Source organism: Cynara cardunculus, unplaced genomic scaffold, assembly GCF_001531365.2.
Source record: "Cynara cardunculus var. scolymus isolate 2C unplaced genomic scaffold, CcrdV1 Un_Scaffold_7152, whole genome shotgun sequence".
Lineage (NCBI taxonomy): Eukaryota > Viridiplantae > Streptophyta > Magnoliopsida > Asterales > Asteraceae > Cynara > Cynara cardunculus.
The window spans coordinates 879-20,716 of NW_020203381.1; the positions used below are offsets into that span (position 1 = coordinate 879).

The 19,838-nt window shown below is 33.9% G+C and overlaps 3 protein-coding genes across 3 annotated transcripts; all 3 read right to left on the reverse strand.

The window, feature by feature from the left end:
• Positions 1–2,502: 2,502 nt before the first annotated feature.
• LOC112504864 lies at positions 2,503–4,776 on the reverse strand. The gene is made up of 3 exons (XM_025108822.1): positions 4,244–4,776; positions 3,006–3,611; positions 2,503–2,580 (listed from the first exon to the last, which is right to left on the reverse strand). Exons 1-3 carry the CDS (start codon positions 4,763–4,765, stop codon positions 2,503–2,505), a joined length of 1,206 nt encoding a protein of 401 aa, XP_024964590.1. The 5' UTR covers positions 4,766–4,776.
• A 3,369-nt stretch (positions 4,777–8,145) lies between these two features.
• Positions 8,146–13,790, reverse strand: LOC112504865. Its single transcript, XM_025108824.1, has 5 exons — positions 13,664–13,790; positions 13,503–13,532; positions 9,196–9,710; positions 8,494–9,105; positions 8,146–8,410 (listed from the first exon to the last, which is right to left on the reverse strand). Exons 1-5 carry the CDS (start codon positions 13,704–13,706, stop codon positions 8,312–8,314), a joined length of 1,299 nt encoding a protein of 432 aa, XP_024964592.1. The 5' UTR covers positions 13,707–13,790; the 3' UTR covers positions 8,146–8,311.
• Positions 13,791–18,638: 4,848 nt separating this feature from the next.
• LOC112504863 lies at positions 18,639–19,172 on the reverse strand. Its single transcript, XM_025108821.1, has one exon. It carries the CDS (start codon positions 19,170–19,172, stop codon positions 18,639–18,641), a length of 534 nt encoding a protein of 177 aa, XP_024964589.1.
• Positions 19,173–19,838: the final 666 nt, after the last annotated feature.

A 19,838-nucleotide genomic window follows, 5' to 3' on the forward strand; every position in this document is an offset into this window, starting at 1 on the left:
AGGCTGAGAGCTTGAAGGAGAACGAGAGTCGTGAGTAAGAAACACCTGGTATCGATGTTACCAATGCTGGCTTTCATTGTTGCCTACTTCTTATGATTTTCAACCCAATTGTATGCATTGTTTGTTGCACTATTATTTTAAACAAAAATAAATATCATATAATTTTGATATACATACATACATATATCTATATTATATTATAAAGTTTTTCACAAAAACTATTAAAAATCATTTTTATACATGAAATATTGTTTATTGAAACATATTACTTAAAAATCAATATTACAAGTATATTATGCATAAATACAACTTATTAAAGTTCTATTTTTGAATTTGTGTAACTAACTGCAGATAAACATAATCAAATACATAATAAACATCTCGTTTTAAATATAAAAATTTAAAATATAATTAAAACAATCACTGATTTCTAACAAAATACTTAATTATCATTCTTATAAAAGTTATATTATTAAACAAAAATAAATTACATTGTTAATAAATCTAAATTGAATTAAAAAATTACACAAAAAACAAGAATTTTTGACTAGTTAATTTAATAATAATATCGATATATATTTTTTTTAAATGTATATTTCATTCAAAAATAAAAATATTATTGTTTTCTAAAAATCAGATAAAACCGTATTATATTGACAGAAAAAATGAATAAAATAAAACATTAAAATCGAGATATATCTCGTTGCATTTTGGGAATACCCTTTTAATGTGTATGTGTGTGTGTATATATATAAGTGTGTGTGTGTGTGTGTGGTGGGGGGTGTCAAGTTAAGGCGAAAACCATAAAAAATTAAAAAAAAAATAAACAATCTAATAATTGGTCATCTGGACGGTATACACATGAGCATACAAGTTTTAAGCAATATGTTCGGTATCCACATATGCATAACATGCAAACGTGCATAAAAACCAAAAAAAATTCAAATTATGTGTATTTAAATGTGTGCATACCATCTAAATGAACTGTTATCAGGATGTTCTTTAATTTTTCATTTTTATGGGTTTTTCCCTAACCTCATATTCTCTATAATTTCTCTAAAATAGATAATAATTAAAAATCAAAATCTCTAAAATAGTTTTTCATTTTCTTTAATTTAGAGAATTTGTTGGAGATGTTCTAACAAAGTTTTTTTAGTATAGTCTTGGTTGATGTAGGATAAAGTTTCAAATTTTCATATTTTAACTAGTAGCTTGCTAATCCTGTAAAATTTTATGACAGAGATACTGGTTTATAAAAAAATTACGACTAATCAAATAATAAGCTTGGCATCAATGTCGTCTGATATTATAAGATCGTTCTGCTACCTTTTAAAATCAGTAAAAAGTGGAAAATTTTGAAACGTTGTTACATTAATTGAGAAAAAAAAAAAGTTATCTATTAAATAAAAGTGAAGATAATTTTCATTGCATTTTGATGCATTTTGTCTTAAAATATTTGTTATTGCAGTATATCTTGTGAACTTTTTTTTTATAATCAATAATAGTATTTACTTTGGTAAAAAAAAGACTTAGGGCTTGTTTGTTAGCAGCTTAATGGACTTAATGCGACTAACAACTTATTCGATCAGGTATATATGACTGTTTGGTAGTGACTTAATGATATAGAATATAACTTATTCAGTAAATTCTATGCAGAAAGTCAAGTTTTTTCCAAACATGTTCCTCATAATTAGAAAACATGTTCCCTTTGTCTATAAAATAAAAAAAAAAACTCTTTCAAACAAAAACATTTTAATTCTATACAGACATATTAATCTATACATACAGTTTTATCTATCCATGACTTAATGAAAAACTAACTAAACAACACCTTAAAACTATCATCTAAACTTGACTGCTCCACTTTTTTGAGTTCACATCCAAATACGTTGATCCAATATTATGTCTTGGTAGAAAAACACTGTTGTACGATATATAATACAAACTCTTCATTTAGACAAGACGTATCCATCCAATGCCTATCAACCGGAAAAAAGAATGGAGGGTTCTTAGCGGGTTTGACTCCTGATCACAAAATCTAGAAAAAGTAATATCAAAATTACGTATTAAACCAAGAACCATAACAAAACCAATGAATAGATGCTTATCGTCCAAACAAAAATGTGTTGTCAATATTGTATCGTTGTCTTCACAATGAAGAGAGCACAACGTCGTGTAAACCGAACAATTGAATAATGCTCCCCAATGTTAACGTCTCAAATCCACGAACATATGCACAAAATCATATATCGATGGAGTAAATATATCATACTTGTAACCAAAACTGATAAATTTTGTTTAGAACAAAATAGATAAGAATATTTGACTTTATCGAAATATAAAACCAACTCAACTTCCATAACAGATTTGTTAACAAAAACTGATAAATAATATATTTGAAATCCAAATCCCCCAAATCCATTTCATTTCTGCAAACCAAACTGAACCTTAAATTTCACGATCATATCTGTCATAGATCAATTTATACCTTCAAGTCTATGGTTATGCCTTCGTAAATGCATAGAGGCAATCGGTTAAAGTTGATGTCGAAGTGAGAGAAGCTTTTAGAATCGAAAGTGCCTACATAATCAAATAAATACAGATGTTTGGTTAGATGTATAAACAGTAAATAATAGAACCGAAAATAAAAGAAACTGCATAATTTTACATAATAATCTCATTAAATACTCTGTTAAGATGTCCACGGACAGTTAAGCATCCCAAAACGCCCATGTTTTTGTAGAGTGTGGCGTATGTAAGAAATCTATAGTTCGTTCTCTCTGTTCTCTACGTTAGTACTAGAATTTCTTTTTGTTAAACGTGGGTGTTCGGTCTAACTTACACGCACCTCGGCTAATCCCAAGGCCGTAAAGAACTGAACAGCCAACCAGGAAAATCCCGGTGACCTTGTAGGACTCGAACCGGTGACCTCTGTAAAAGTTCTTTAGAAGGCCAAATTTTATTGTCAGTTGAGCTAATCTCACTAAGTTACTAGAAAATTTTACCTCTTGTTCACCGATGCTCACTTCCAGAACCTCAATATCACCAACAGGAATGCCAAGAGTGTTGAATTTTGAAATCGTAGAAATAGATGGTGGGAGCGATACTTCGAGATCATCCGAGACGATGAATGTTGGTTGCTCCTTCGTGAAACTACCTAACCGTGTATTTGCTGCGTAAATAGGCAGAAAATCCGTCACACGAAGATAATTAGCTGCAATCGTCGGGGAAAGTAACATGGTCTTGACATCCTCAGATTTCAAGTAGTTWCMATCTCCTAAACTCGAAATACTATTGTACAGATTATCTATAGCCATCGGAGAAGAATTATCCATCGTTAAACGTTTTACAGCGCCCAACGGGATCGTTAGAAAGCTGAAGAGCAGTTCTATAAAAAACTTCTCGACTTGTGCACATAAGACCTTCTTCTTTGATTTCTGGACGAGTAGTTTCATCGTCTGAGGCTGGACCGATTCACTTGACGGCAAATGTGAACTACTTGGTGTCGAATTCGTGATGCACGATGAACACGGGAACGTTTTACTTCCTCCAAGAACGAGATTCGTCAATGGATTATTTGTTAACAATGACCACTTGAGTAGATTTGAAAACTGAAATAGTAATTGAAGCCGGTGTCAGAACGAAACTGTTATAATATGTGGAACCCCTTTAAATCCAGACAAATATAGAGCCTAGATGGACTGTGTCTACACTACAACAAAACTAGGTTTACAAGACGCCAAAAATGTTTAAGTATCCCAATAGACTACTTTATAGGAGTTCATTTTATAGGATCAGACGTCTTATCTAAGAGTGTCGCAATAAGTTTAGGACGCTTTTGGGTGTCTTAACAAACTTTTTAGGACACTTTTAAAATAAAACGTTGTATTAACTATTTTATATGATGCTATTTGAAAAAGTGTATTACAAAAACAAGTGTCATATAAAAAGATGTGTTCATAGAACACTTTTCAAAATGTTCTACAAAATAGCTAATGCGACTCTTTATTTTAAAACTTATTAAGATATCCAAAAACGTCGTATATACTTATAACTAACAATTTTAGATAAGACGTATTATTATTTGTCCTATAAACTTAAGATATATAAAACGATCTATTATGACACTTGGACATTCTTAGCATCCTATAAACCTGATTTTGTTACAGTGCTAGGTGGACGTGAGAGTCCAACCGATGATTTTCTTAAAACATACACACCGATAATTTAACCAAAATGTTACCTCTTCCAAGCCGAATACGACAGTTCTCTCATCTAGCAAATCAATGTAATCGACACCAAGAGTGTTAAAGAGTTCGATGCCTCTGTCGAGCAAGACGGGTATAATGTTGAGATCATCCGTGATGAGGAACGATCCCTTCTCTTTTATCAACACCGCATCACCATGATCATCGTCGTTAGAATCATCGATGGTTGGCTTCATCTCGTTTAGATTTACTTTCAGTTTCTGACAAAGATCAGCCGATGAATTTCTTGGATTAACCAACGCAACTTTACACTCCTCGTTGGAGAAACGCTCGATGTCAAGATTCACAACACTTTCGTATAGAGACGTCAAGCTTCCAACTTTTACATTCTTTTCGTCCTCGTGATTGATCGAGAGTCTTGCGATTTTTCCCAGCGGCAAAGTGAGAAAACTGAAGAGAATTTCGACAAAGTCTTGATCTGCTTCCGCAAACATCACTTTTTTCTTCTTTTTGTCCACGAATACTTTCAGGCAAACTGATCTCGCGTTGCTTCCCATCGGTCTGTGATCAAGCTAACCACCTTTTTCGTGTCTTCGTCGTCTGATTGAGACCGCGAAAGATTGAAATGTGATTCGGGTTTAAATGGATTTCCAGTTTCTTTGTTCAGACTCACACTTCAACTAAGATTCTCATCACTTTATTCATTAGTGAAGCAAAACTAGAAGAAACTTTCTATGTTGGTTTGAAATCAAGTTATGTTTCCATTCAGACAAAGTATATGCCATACCATGATTTGTAGAACACCCAACCAGATACCTTACTCAGATTCTTGGGTGATGTGTGCTAGTCTATGGGTGGGTAATTGTTCTTAATCAAATCAGACAAGCTAAACAGACGTCAGCCTCTCCTCAAACGGATTCATTTCTAAAATCATTCTAGTATACAAAGAAACAGATAAAGATAAACCAAAATAACCTATGTAATAGAAGCCAAGTCTAAGTCGGTTGAATCACTTGGTTGATGTCATGATGATGTGCGCCAAAATCAAATCATGGATTAGAAAGATTAATAGATTGATGGAGTTCTTGAGTAATTTCAAAATTTGGAKACCGTCAATATCAAATGTGTGTCGATATGTTCAATGGCTTTAGTCGTCGATTTTGATTATGTTAAATGTTAGGCTTAGGGATATATCTGGATCATAGCCAATAAGTTAAAAAAGTTGAGCTTGCTAATATTAAAATAGATATAGATATATATATATATATATATATCTATATATTTGGCGGTCGGTTTGGTCCAAACCGCCCAAAAAAGGTTCTAAACTGCAGACCGGACCGGACCGCCCGGTTTTGCTATTTTCCAAACCTGATCGGACTGTCAGACTGCTCAACGGCTTTTTTGAACATCCCTATGTTTAGCAGACCAGAAAAAGGAACAAATGCCTTTAGACCGGGCTTTGTTTTCTATACAATTCATTGGGTTAACTCATTGCCCCTTTGTTAGTTTTGCAGCTACCGAATGGAGGACTTGTAGACATTTCATTAATATTAATAGAACATATGCAAACAAAGGGCAAATATCCAAATATATTACATGAATTATTAGAACTAAATATAGTGAGAATTACCTACATTGTACATCAAAATTAAGTTTATAGGACATCTCCAATCTTTAAACGTCTCAATAGAGCGCTTTATAGGACTTAATTTATAGAACCAAAATATAAAGCGTCCTATCTAAAGGTGTTGTAATAAGTTTATATGACGTTTTTGGGCGTCTTAATAAGTTTTTTAGGACATTCTCGATACAAAGTATCACATTAACAACTTTATAGAACATTTTTTAGAAAGTGTCCTACAAACTCATTTTTTATAGGATACTTGTTTTTACAAGACAATTTTTCAAATAGTGTCCTATAAAGTTGCTAATGGGACGCTTTATATTAAAAGTGTCTTAAAAAACTTATTGCGACGTCAAAACGTCATATAAACTTATTACAACGCCTTTAAATATGACACTTTATTTTTTTGGTCCTATAAATTAGGTCTTATAAAGAGGTCTATTAGGATGATTAAAAATTGGAAGTGTCCTATAAACCCAACTTTATTGTAGTAGTAACAATTTGGAGGCAGTAGCTACTTCATCCCAAATTCAACCGCCGATGTCGCTCGATCCAAGCGTCTTTGATGGACGATAAAGAGGCTAAATCCATAAAAGTATAAAAGTAAAAAAAAAATAGTAATTTTTGCAAGCAAAACGTTCATAAACCCATTATGCTACACATTAGTGAGAATAATTACTTAGTAAAATCATGATAAAGCTTGGACACAAATAACATAGTAGATTGAAAGAAACAAAGATAACTTTGTTGATTCTTACCCCGGTTTCCGCTTTCACATATTTATTATGCCGCCATTGCCAATGATATGCAGTACAGTTAGCTACACATTATTTAGGATGATTACTTAGTAAAATCGTGGTAAAACTTGAACACATATAACATAGTAGATTGATAGAAACATATATAATTTAACATCCCGGATGCAGTCCTGACTCCTGACCAAGAACATCCGACCTGTTCTCCATGTACAAATCCCGGCCCCTAGAACTGGTCTCGGACTGGCCAAATTGGTCCTAAACTTTTTCATCAAAGTTTAACTTTCAACATAAAAAAAAAACTTGTTTGAAGAATTTTTTATGTATGATATCTTATTGAAATCTGCTTTAAAATCTCTAATGGGTCATTTAAATACACTTAAAATATTTTTTAAATCTTTTTCACACAAAAAAGTTATAAATGTTTCTATAATTACATTTTTTAAAGTTTAGTGTTGTAATATTTAAAAAACTTTAAGAATGAAATCTTGAAATCCCCATCAAGTATGATTAATTTATAACCTTTACATCATCGTACTATCTAAACACACATCCGAATGAACAGAGAATAAACCAATCATATTAGAATTCAATAGATCCTTTAAACAATACCAAACAATAAGTCTTCACTACTTCTATGAGTCAAGAAAAGTGTGGTCAGTTTATGACATATTCGAAAGTCCCATACCTGGTCTTCGAGCAAGGCCGGCTTTGAGTTTTCATAAAAACCGTAACTGGCCTCGGACTGTCGGTCAATAACTGGGCCTTACCAGCCCTGGGCTGGGCATGGGCCCATTTTGGCCACAACCAAAAGGAAAGCGATCGAATCATAGAGGAAACACACAACCAAAAAAGAGCCCATGTACTGTAAAATTTTTAAAAAGAACGCAGCAAAAAGAGAGAAAAAGATCGGTTTTAGAGGAAGCCTAAAAATTCAGCAAAAACAGGATCATTCCAAATATACAAAACTCAAATAAAAATTTAAGGTTGTTAAAAGAAACAAACAAAAAAGAAGACTATTCCCATAAATACCAATGCAAACATTTTATTTTAGAGGCTCCATTTGTTTGTTTTGCATCAAGGACAATTTAACCTTTGTGGTCAATAGATCCTTTAAACAATACCACGCACTAATTATACTTATACGCATCTGATCTCACAACTACAAAAATCTCATGTGAAACCAATATCATATCAAAGATAGAGCAAACCTTTTTCTCGATGCCCGAGGTTGTAATTGGAGCACCACCAAACAACGGCAAACCCTGGCTCATGGGGGACGATTTTTCGTACCATAGACCAAGTTGAAGAGGAGAGAAAACATAGAACCGTTAAGTCTACTTATACCCATCTAATCCAACAACTACAAAAATCTCATGTGAAACCAATATCGTATCAAAGATGGAGCAAAATATAAAATGAAACATTAAAATCAAAATGTATCTCGCTGCATTGTGCGAGTACCATTCTAGTATATATATATATATATATATATATATGTGTGTATATGTACTAAAACATATATATCTAGGTTTTTCTGAACTAAAATCACGTAAATGATAAAGATCCACTGATAAATTTCATTCAAGTAAGCTTTGCAAATGGCAGTACACAAAGTTGAATGCACCAGTGTAAAGGATTAACATTGTAAAGGATTAACATTAATATCAATACAAAACAGAAATATCATGACTAGATCTACCAGCAACACATGTATTGGGGATTTAAGACGACGGTTCTGCCTTTTGTTTCCTTGTAAATGCAATGAGGCAATCAGTTAAAACTGATGTCGAGGTTAGTGAAGCTTTGAGAATTGCAAGTGCCTGCATAATCAAGGGTGTAATGCATATAAAACTAACTAGAAAATGTATTCATCATTCATGTTTCTAAATGATATATAGCTTACCTCTTGTTTACCAATGCTCACTTCCACAACCTCCACATCAGGAATGCCAATTGTGTTCAACACAGAAATTATAGAAGTAGATGGTGAAACTGTTACTTTCAGATCATCAGAAACAATGAATGTTGCATGTTTCTTGAGGAAATGACCTGAGCATACTCTTGGGTCATAAATCGGCAAAAGTTCAGTAACACGTTGATAATTAGGTGCAACCTTTGGGCTAAGTAACATGGTCTTGACATCTTCAGATTTCAAGTATTCTCCATCTCCTAATCTTGTAATACTCCCGAACAGATTATTTATAGCCAACGGAGAAGAATTATCCATTGTTAAACGTTTTACAGTACTTAATGGGATGGTTAGGAAGCTGAAGAGCAATTCCACAAAAAAATTCTCCACTTCTGCACATAATACAATCAACTTTGATTTTTGCACCAGTAGTTTGATCGTATGACGCTGGCAAGAGTCGTTTAAAATCAAAGTTGAATTATGTAATGTTGAGTTTGCGATGCACAAAGAGCACAAGCATGAACAGGAGCACAATTTAGTTCCCCCGTACACTAGATTTGTCAAAGAATTATTTGTCACTAATGACCACTTGAGAAGATTCAAAAACTGAAATAATAATTTGAAGGGGAAAGTTAGCGTTAAACGATATATTCTTGATAAATGATCCAAACCGCTATAAATAAATAAAAACATTACCTCTGCTATGCCCAAACGCATGGTCCTTTCATCCAGCAAATCAATGTCTCCAAGACCAAGAGAATTAAGGAGTATGATGCTTGTATTGGGCAACACAGGAAGTATATTAAGATCATCAGTGACGATGAAAGATGACTTGTTTTTGACCAACACTGCAATACCCTCACTATCACCGACAGTGGCACCAAATGGATTTCTGTCATCTAGATTTACTTTCAGCTTCTGGAAAACAGAAGCTGATGCATTGACTGGATTAACCAGTATATCCTTACAATAGCTGTTAGTAAAATGTTTATCATCAAGATTCAAAATACTTTCATACAAACAAGTCAAGCTTCCAACCTGCAAGTCTGAATGTGAGCTTGAGAGTCTTGCAATTGTTCCCAGAGGCAACATGAAAAAACTGAAGAGAATTTCAACCAAGTCTTCTTCTGTTTCCGCAAACATCACTTTTTTCTTCTTTTTGTCGATGAATACTTTCAAGTAAACTGATTTTTCTTTGCTTCCCATCGTATCTGATCAAGTTAACAACATCCATAAAGATCAAAAAGTTTATGCAAGAAAAAAAGTCTAAAAAGGTTGAAACAATGTTTATGACATTTGAGAGATATGAACTTGTAAAAAAATGATGTATGGAACCATTTGACAGCAAAAAATGATATGTTTAAGGCTGTGGATGATGCTCTCCATAGCGATTTCTGTAAAATATGATATGAAGGCTTGATAGTTGAATGCTTCAAGAAGATAAAGTCTAAGCTTAATTGGTTCTATATTAATCTTAGCTTAAGGAGTGTTGAAAGGTTAATCTAGATTTAATATTATGTCTAATCAACAGTTGGGATCCATTGGAAGGGTAAACCTTGTTTTCAATTGGCATGTAGCCACGGGGTCTGAACATAATTAGCAAGGAAGTAGATACCTTAATGAAAGGGTAGAATTTCAGTTCAAAAACCCTATCAGTTAGTGCAGCTACTTTGATGACAATACCTGTTGCAGTAGTTTCAGTCTGACCTGCCAGCAGTAGCAGTGCATGTTTTGCCAGGTTAACCATGTAGGAAGCAAATCTCAGGGAGATATGAGTCAAAGGATGATGTTTGTGTAAGTCCATGGCTGACAACATAGTACATTGAGCAATGTGAGACAGGGCTCCACCATGGAGACCACAACTGTGCCGACGGGCAGGTTAGCAGGAACAGGGAGACCCTTGGACGACACAACACCACCTATTGTGAACTTGTTAGGGCTTCCTTCCAGTGTTTGCGCAAAAGTAGTATAGTATTCTTGACTCTCATATGATTCAAACAGTCCAAACCGGAACATTGATGCAACAGCATAACCAGCAAGAACATAAGCTCCTTCAGGCAAGGCCTCAGCACAGTGATGTTCATTCTCTAAGTGTTCATTTTGGACTGTTTGAATCATATGAGAGTCAAGAATACTACACTGCTTATGCGCAACCACTGGAAGGAAGCCCTAACAAGTTCACAATTGGTGTTGTTGTGTCAACCAAGGGTCTCCGTGTTCCTGCTAACCTGCCCGTCAACACAGTTGTGGATCCCTCTGATGTCAAGGTTGACACCAAGCTTCTGGAAATTGGCCCTGGACTTTGTATTGCAGCTGGCTTGAACCACTACATGTTTAACCACACAACTAGAGGATCTGCAGTGGGTCTTTGCTCACATACTTGGCTACGTTTGGTGTCATGAGAGCTGACCAAGACAGAGACTGCAGAGTTAGTTACAACAGTATTTTATGAAGCTCTACACCCTGTGAAAAAAACATGATATTGCCAATCTCATTTAAGAAATCAAGAGTGACAAGCCATGCTCATGTGAGTAATGCTATGAGATATGAGCTCCTGACTACTGATTACTTAATATCAAACTGAACCCTAAACCCACTGGTGCCCACAAAGCATATGCATGCACTGCTGCCCTAAAGAGAGTGGTCCAGGGAGGCTGGCGCCATTCCTCCCATGGTCTAGCTCTCTGAAAGGTTAATCTAGATTTAGTATTATGTCTAATTAAGTGTCAATTTGGAAATGGTAGGTCTGTTTTGAACCGTTGCAATGATTGGAAACCATTGTGACAGTTAATGGCAATTATTAGGTGTATTTATTTATATCTATACTATATTATAAAGCATTTGCCAAAAACTCGTAAAAACCAATTTTTATAAAGTACTATGTATTGATGCATATTACTTAAAATTCAAGACTACAAGTAAATAGTGCATAAGTACAACTCATTAAAGTTTCATGTTTGAATTTGTGTAACTAACTTCAGATAAACATAACCAAATAGAGAATAAACATTATATAATTAGGATAATCATTGAGTTCTAACAAAATACTTAATTATTATCTTTATAAAAATTTATATTATTAAACCAAAAATAAAAAATAAATTAAAGGAATACACAAAAAAACGAGAAATTTTAAATAGTTAGTTTGGTACTAATACCAAATTTTTATTAATGATATCTTCATATTTATATTTTATTGAAAAATAAAAACATTATCGCTTTCTCAAAACCACTAAAACCGTATTATAACATCAACTAAGACAAAAAAACCAAAACACTAAAATCGAGATGTATCTCGCTACATTATGCGGGTACCCTTCATATTGAAGAAACATGCAAAAAAACAAAATGCAGAAGATGATGGCTTCGCACAACAACAATGTTTTCCAGACCTCTATTCCAAAATTAAATAGAAGTAACTATCACCAAATGGGGTATTCAAATGAAGATGTTTTACAAATCTCAGGATCTATGAAACTTGGTTGAGGATGGATTACAAGAACCCAAAATCCTACCGCTTTAACAGCCCAACAAAACAACAAATTGAAAGAAAATAAGGACAGGAAAGCTTTGTTCTTTATATTTCAGACTGTGGATGAAGTAATTTTTGGAAGAACTTCTTCATCTTCAACATCAAAAAAGGCATGGGAAACACTTTACAAGATTACCAAGGAGAGGATAAAGTTAAAATGGTACATTTGTAAACTTTACGTTGTGAATTTGATGGAAATATGTTGAGAGCAGGGCCGTCCTAATTTTTTTGGAGGCCCTGTTACACCTGTTAACACGTACTCCTCTTTCTCATTCACTTTAACTGTCTTCACACCTTTCCTTCTTTCTTATTATCTTTAGGTCCATCAACAACATCTAATCCTAGTGACCCATTAACCCCTTTCTTCTCCTCCATCGTTCCCAAATTCAGATTGGGTTTATTCTTGATTGGAACAACAGAAGATCTGCTTTTTCTTAATTACCCCTTATCTGAAATGGGTTCTGCCATTCCACCAAAACTGCTTCTTTGAGATGTGAGAGAAAAAGCTGAAGGAAAAAACATATACCAAACAAACACAAAACACAATCCCAAGATTGCCACTGATGCGAACTTTATAAAAAAAACCCATATGACCTTTTTGCTTGTCAACAAAATCAAGCTATAGGCAAACCCATCTTCTTTAAACCCATCGACTTAAAAGTTAAAAAAACAGATGGAAAACTACTTTACATAATCAATTTCAATGAATAGGAATAAAAACAAACAGAATGCGGGCATGAATGGCAAAATGGGTAGTGAAGTCAGAAGTGCTAACCATAAGCGAAATGATGTAGAGATCAAGAAGAATAAACAAATTGTTGAAGTTAGTTACCAATTGAATACTTAACAAAATTGCATTGACATATAGCAATGCAAGGGATGCCCATGTGTGTTCTTAGCCTGCTTGAATCTTGATTCAACTTCCAAAACAAGTTGGATCACAAATCGGAATGAAATAATAACTTTCTGATAAGAGTAGAAAAGGGAAGTAAACAGTCGGTAGCCCAAATCAAAACCAGAAACAAAATCGGCAACTCAAAGCAAAACCAAAAACAAAATCGGTAACCCAAATCAAAAACCTGGAACGAGATTGGTAATCTAAAAAACTTTCAAACAACTTCATCACTGGGTTTTAACAACATCACAAATTCCCCTCATGTACCCGTTTAAAATATTTCACCATTGCAAATCTGCTACATGGACGACTACCGACAAATCTGTGTGTGTGTATTGCTCAATAACAGGTCTCAATAAGTCAAATGGAAAACAAGTCGAGCTATAATCGCTTATTTTCTGATTTATATCAACAATCCATCATCAATTAACCTCTAAATTTGCTTTAACAGCTTTTAGAAGTCTGTTAATTTGGAATGAATTCATATATTTTGGCCTACCAATTCCACCAGAACAACAGAGTTTTATGAATTATGATGTCTCAAATAGCCAAATAATAATCTGGAAAGAAAAATACCGTCGTTGATGTGTGAAGTACAGGCCCGTCCTGTCGTCCAACGAACAGCAGAAGTGAAATAGAGTCAACAAGGTGATATTGGTTGTCGGTTGAAAGATCGAAGGTCAGAACTCAGAAGAAAAGGGCGTCTGGGCGAAGAACCAAAATGGAAGAGAAAGTACCTGGACAAAGAACCAAAATATAGTCGTTGATGTGTGGAGCCATTTGGATTCGGGTTCATGGAGGTCGTCATTAAGTCAGAAGGAAGGGAAGAAGAACCGGCAAAATGCCAGGAAGATTGAAACGTCGGGTGTAAGAGACGAAGAGTCGGGTATGAAATTTGAGCTGGGCCCTGGATGAGAGTTGGGCGCCTTTTAGTTAAATACTTATTTGGTAAGTGTTTACGGATAAAATTACCTAACAAGATTTTAGTCCATTAAAATAATATTGTATATAAAAATCTACCCGATAAATACTAACCGAGTAAAAGTCGTCACCTTCACTTACTGTGTAAGACACTCAGTCCTTGCTTTTGTCGTTACTTTCGTTGGAAAATTTGTTGAGGACACTTCAGTCCCATGAACTTCGAATGGGAAACTTTGATGATAGACCTATGGAACAAGCTTTTTATTGACAAGTTACGTTACGTCAAGAGGAAAGGGTAAGGATTATGAAAGGAATTCTTATGGAGACCATGACAAAGATAAATACGGTGAAGGGCCTTCCAATGGGAAAAGAAGTGGAAGACCTTTTAGTAGAAACACAGGTATGGGCATACAATAAAGTATTGCAAGAAAGACGAGAAGATGAAAGCGAGGATGCATGAGGAAGAATCTAAGGAGGTTGAAACAATGTTTATGACATTTGAGAGAGATGAACTTGTTAAAAGATGATGTATGGAACCATTTGACGGCAAACGATGAACTTGTTAAATGATAATTAAGACAACTTTATATCTTTTATGAACAACTGATTGTAGGTTTTATACATACATATATATATATATATATATATATGTGTGTGTGTGTGTGTGTGTGTGTGCGTGTTGTTAACAGGGTTGGGTTCATGTGAGACCCGTGATACCATTTTTTTATACTTGAAACTTCACAACAAAACCCTGTAAAAGTAAAAAAAAGTCATACATTTACAGCAAAAACATTATGAAGGTTACTTTCACAATATTTTACTGTAAAAAATTGGTCTCATGAAAACAGATCACATGATTCAAAGTTTAATTAACAAATAACAACCATTTGTATATATATTTATGTGTTGGTGGATTATGTAATCCACAAAGAGGTAATTTACTTAATATCAACGACGTTGTTATTACAGCATTGAAATTAAACTTTGGAGCCGTTTACCCAATTGTTTATCTGATAAGCGCTTATCGATAGGAGTCAACATTATGATTTATTTTGATGCGCAAGATTTTAGTACATCTAAACATATCGAATGCAACAATTTACTTGGCAGGCGCTTACTTGGGTAAGAGTCGGCATCCTCACTTACTGGGTAAGACTCTTCATCATTCTCATCGCTCTTACCCGGTAAGATTTTTGGTCCTTCTCATGCCGATAAAGAAATTTATATGGTAAGCACTTACCAAGTAAATGTTTAGTATACGGTTCCTAACTTATTAGTTAGTTTACCAAATATAACCATAATGATCATACACGTGAACAACGTTATCGATTGAGTATTTCTTTACGAAGCAAGTTATAATAATCCATTTTGATGAACGATTTTCGAAGGTTTCACATTTCTGTCTTATTTAAAAGTTTTAATATGTTATAACTTGGATAATGTATTATTTTTGTTTTTGATAAATGATATATCTGGATTGAAACAAATTAAACACGTGCTTCATGTGCCATATTTGTATGAGAGATTAGGCTCCCTATTGAAACTTAGGGGCCATTTACCTAGACACTTACCCTGTAAGCATTTAACGGTAAAATTCAACAATATCGCTTACTTACTGGGCAATATTTTATTCATTAAAACGCATCGTATGCAACAATTTATCCCGGTAAGTGCTAACCATGGTAAGAGTTCTCGTCTTCACTTACTGGATAAGACTTGAGATTTTTGTCTTCGTTCTTATCGGGTAAGATTCTTAGTCCTTGTCATATTCATCCGGTAAAATAAAGTGACTTGGTAAGTGCTTACCCGAGTAAGCGTTTGATAAATGACACCTTAATTGCTAAGTTGTGGATTCAGAAAGTGATGATGGGGAGCTGAAATGGGAAGGACATCAAATCTCATAGTTCTCATTTGAATATGTAAGCACATCCATAGTTATATAAGAAAAGTATGCTTTGGCAATGCCTTTTTTTAGCAACGATATGTTTCAACCACAAGCTATAACGAGGATATGTCGTCATTATAAACTATTTATAACGTGGACTTTTAGTGACGATAAAAGTCGTTGCCAAAACCAGGGGCGGATGTAGTTTGTAAAAGGTGGGGGGATGGGCCCCATAAAAAATATCTTTTATCGAAGGTTAAAAAAACTACTATAATTCCCTCTAGTGATTTTTCGTYTGTCCTCCACCAACCGAAGAAAGTACATCGAAAAAAATCAATCAAAAAGCAAAAGAAAAATCTCTTAAATCAACCAAAAAAACAGGAAAAGTCCCTCGAAATCAACAAAAAAACCGATAAGTCCCTCGAAATCTACAAAAAAGTTCCTCAAAAAGGTGGAATTAAGCTAAAAACACATCGGACGACTTTGCGGGTCTTTAATCTATCCACTAGGTAAAAATTACGGATCCGCCACAGGCTAAAACCCTTTTGTTTCCCGTGACCAAAGGTTTGGGTACCTTTCAGTATTCAGTTTTCGATATGGCTAACATGGTTTGTTGTTTCTAATGTTAGTAACCAAAGGTCCCGATGAAGTTGAACGAAAAATTGGAACTGATTTCAATATGCTAACACTGACACCTAAATATCAGGGTCACTTTATCATGGCTTTCTCAACTGAAATCATTTTAAACAATATAAATCCACAACTATTCCATCATCAAGTACAATTTTTGCAATAGAAATAACGATAAACATATACACAAAGTCATAACACAAGAGCGTAAACCATTAACAATACTAGTACAAGACACAAATATCATGACTGAATCCATGAGCAACCGAATTAGGGCTTCAAGTCGATGCCTTTGGCTTCTTCATAAGCGCATCGAGGCAATCGGTTAAAGCCGATGTTGAGGTGATAGAAGCTTTGAGGATTAAAAGTGCCTGCATAATCAAGAAAAGGGTGTCCAAAATACAATTATTATTCCATCTATACTTCCTCTCTTGTTTATAATCACTGCAACAAAATTAAATTTATATTAAGACGATAAAAATTGTGTAAGTGTCTCACCAACACATAACTTTTTAGGATCAAACATCAAAATATCCTATCTAAAAGTGTTGCAATAGGTTTATAGGATGCTTTTGAGCATCTTTAGATTTTCTTAGACACTTTTAATAAACGTCATACCAACTATTTTGTAGAATACCATCWGAAAAAATGTCTTATAAAAAAGTGTTTATAGGACATTTTTCAAATGTATCCTATAAAATAATTAATACAACGCTTTATTTTAAGATTTGTCCTAAAAAACTTGTTAAAACATCGAAATTTTGTTATATAAACTTATTGCACCACCTTTAGATAACACACCYGTCTTRTAAAACAATATACTGAGACTGTCTCTTGGCGTCTTAAACCCCTAATCACGTTTCTAAATGATAACTTACCTCTTGTTCACCTACGCTCGCTTCGATAACCTCGATATCACCAACAGAAATGCCAAGTGTGTTGAACTTCGAAATYGTTGATATAGACGGTGACACTGTTATTTCTAGATCATCATAAACTATAAATGTCGTTTGTTCCTTAAGGAAATGACCCTTGCTTGTATTTACATCGTAAATGGGAAGAAAGTCGGTCACACGCAGATAATTAGCTGCGAGTTTCGGGCAAAGTAACATGGTCGTGACGTCCTCGGATTTCAAGTATTTCCGATCTCCGAAACTTGAAATACTATCGTACAAATTATCTATACCCATCGGAGAAGAATTATCCTTTGTTAAACGTTTTACGGCACCCAATGGGATTGTTAGGAAGCTGAAGAGAAGTTCCACAAAGAAATTCTCAACTTGTGCACATAATACCTTCTTCTTTGATTTTTGTACTAGTAGTTTTATAGTCTGTGACTGGCCTGAGTTCTTCGAAATCGAAGTTGAATTGCTCAAGGTAGAGTTTGCGATGGACGATGGGTATGAACAACAACACAAGCATGAGCTCGAGCACGAGCATGATTTACTTCTCGGAAGAACCAGATTTGTCAAAGGACTTTTTGTCAATAACGACCACTTGAGTAGATTGGAAGACTGAAATAGTAATTTGAAGAAGATAATCAAGACATATTTCTTTAAAATAATTCTAGAAACGGATATACACTACAACAAAATTGGCTTTATAGGATGTCTAGAATGTCTAAACGTCTTAATAGAATACTTTATAGAACTTAAGTTAGACCAAACTATAAATCATTTTTATTTAAAAGCATTATAATAGGTTTATAGGACGTTTTTATATGTTTTAACAAGTTTTTACGACACTTTTAAACTAAAGTTTCTTATTAACTACTCCCTCTGTCCCAAAATAAATGTTCATAATGAAAATGTCACATACTTTTAGGATTGTTTAATTATTACATTTTTTAATTAATAAAATGACAATTTTACTTTTAATTATAGAGAAATTTTTTTTATTCACCTTATAATTAAGGGTAACATGAGAAAGTAGACATTCACTTTTGAAAGTAGAAACTTATTTTGAAACAAACTAAAATAGTAACGTGAACACTTATTTTGAGAGTAAAGTATTTTATAAGATGCTTTGTCATGTAAACCAATCGTTTTGTACTAAACTCTTTTTTAAAAATGTCGTATAAAATAGTTAATACGACACTTTATTTTAAAAAAACATTCAAAAAACTTGTTAAAACGCTTATAAGCGTCATGTAAACCTATTGTAATACTTTTAGATGAGACGTATTTTTGGTTTGTTCTATAAACTTAAGTCCTATAAAGTATTTTATTAAGATATTTAGACATTTTAAAATAAAACCAATCCTGTTGTAGCAAGAATCAAAAACTTACCTCTTCCAAGCCAAAGCAAATGGTTCTCCCATCTAGCAAATCAATGTATTCAACACCAAGGGAATTAAGGAGTTCGATGCTTGAATCCAGCAACACGGGTACTACGTTGAGATCGTCGGTGATGATGAACGATGTCTTCTTTTTGACAAATACTGCATCGTCGTGACTACCAACGACAGTAGTATTACTGACGGGCTTCGTGTCGTCTAGATTTATTTTCAGCTTCCGGAGAACAGAAACCGATGAATTGTKTGGAATAACAAGTGCATCCTTAGAATGTTTGTTAGAGAAATGCTGATCATTTAGATTCACAACACTTTCATACAAGGAAGTCAAGCTTCCAACTTTTGTACTCTGCGAGTCCGCTAACGTGTGTGAGAGTCTTGCGATTGTTCCGAGCGGCAAAGTGAAGAAACTAAAGAGAATTTCAACAAAGTCTTCTTCCGCTTCTGCGAACATCACTTTTTTCTTCTTTTTGTCGACAAATACTTTGAGGTGAACCGAGTTTTCATTGCTTCCCATCGTCGATCTGCTCAAGGTGTTTTTGTTGTGAAGGTTCGGTTTTCTTTTACCTTCACAACATTTTGCTGTGAAGTTTCAAGTGTAAAAAAGTGGACAGGGGTCTCACGAAGACAAGTTGGTTTCACGTGAACCCAACCCTATAGATATATATATATATAGGGGTAAGATCAAATGTTAACCAAAGTTTTTGTATTAACTTTGTTAACCGATCTTGGCCATTCAATCTTTCAATAAATGGTTGTAATTAATCATGATAAAAACTTAATTTTTTAAATTTAAAATTGCATAAAGATAAGTGAACAATGTTGAAAAGGGTATTTAGGTAAAAAAATGTATGTAACTCCCAAATCATTAATTAATTGAGAGTTACAAAATCAAAAATTCTATGATTTTTTTGTTAATGTAAGAACCATATGAACACAACTATATATATATAGAGGAGCGTTCAAATGAAAACTTGACCCATTTATATAAACCGTGTAAACCGTGTAAACCAATCTCATCCGTCCATTTTYTTKATCAATGGCCTAAATTATATTATTTTATTTTAGGAAATTAAAAATTAAAAAATAATTAATATTCATTTTATTTAAGAAAAAAGGGTAGAATCGGTATTCATATCAAAAGCCCTCGTTTCCTATTTCCAAATACTCCCATTGTATTTTA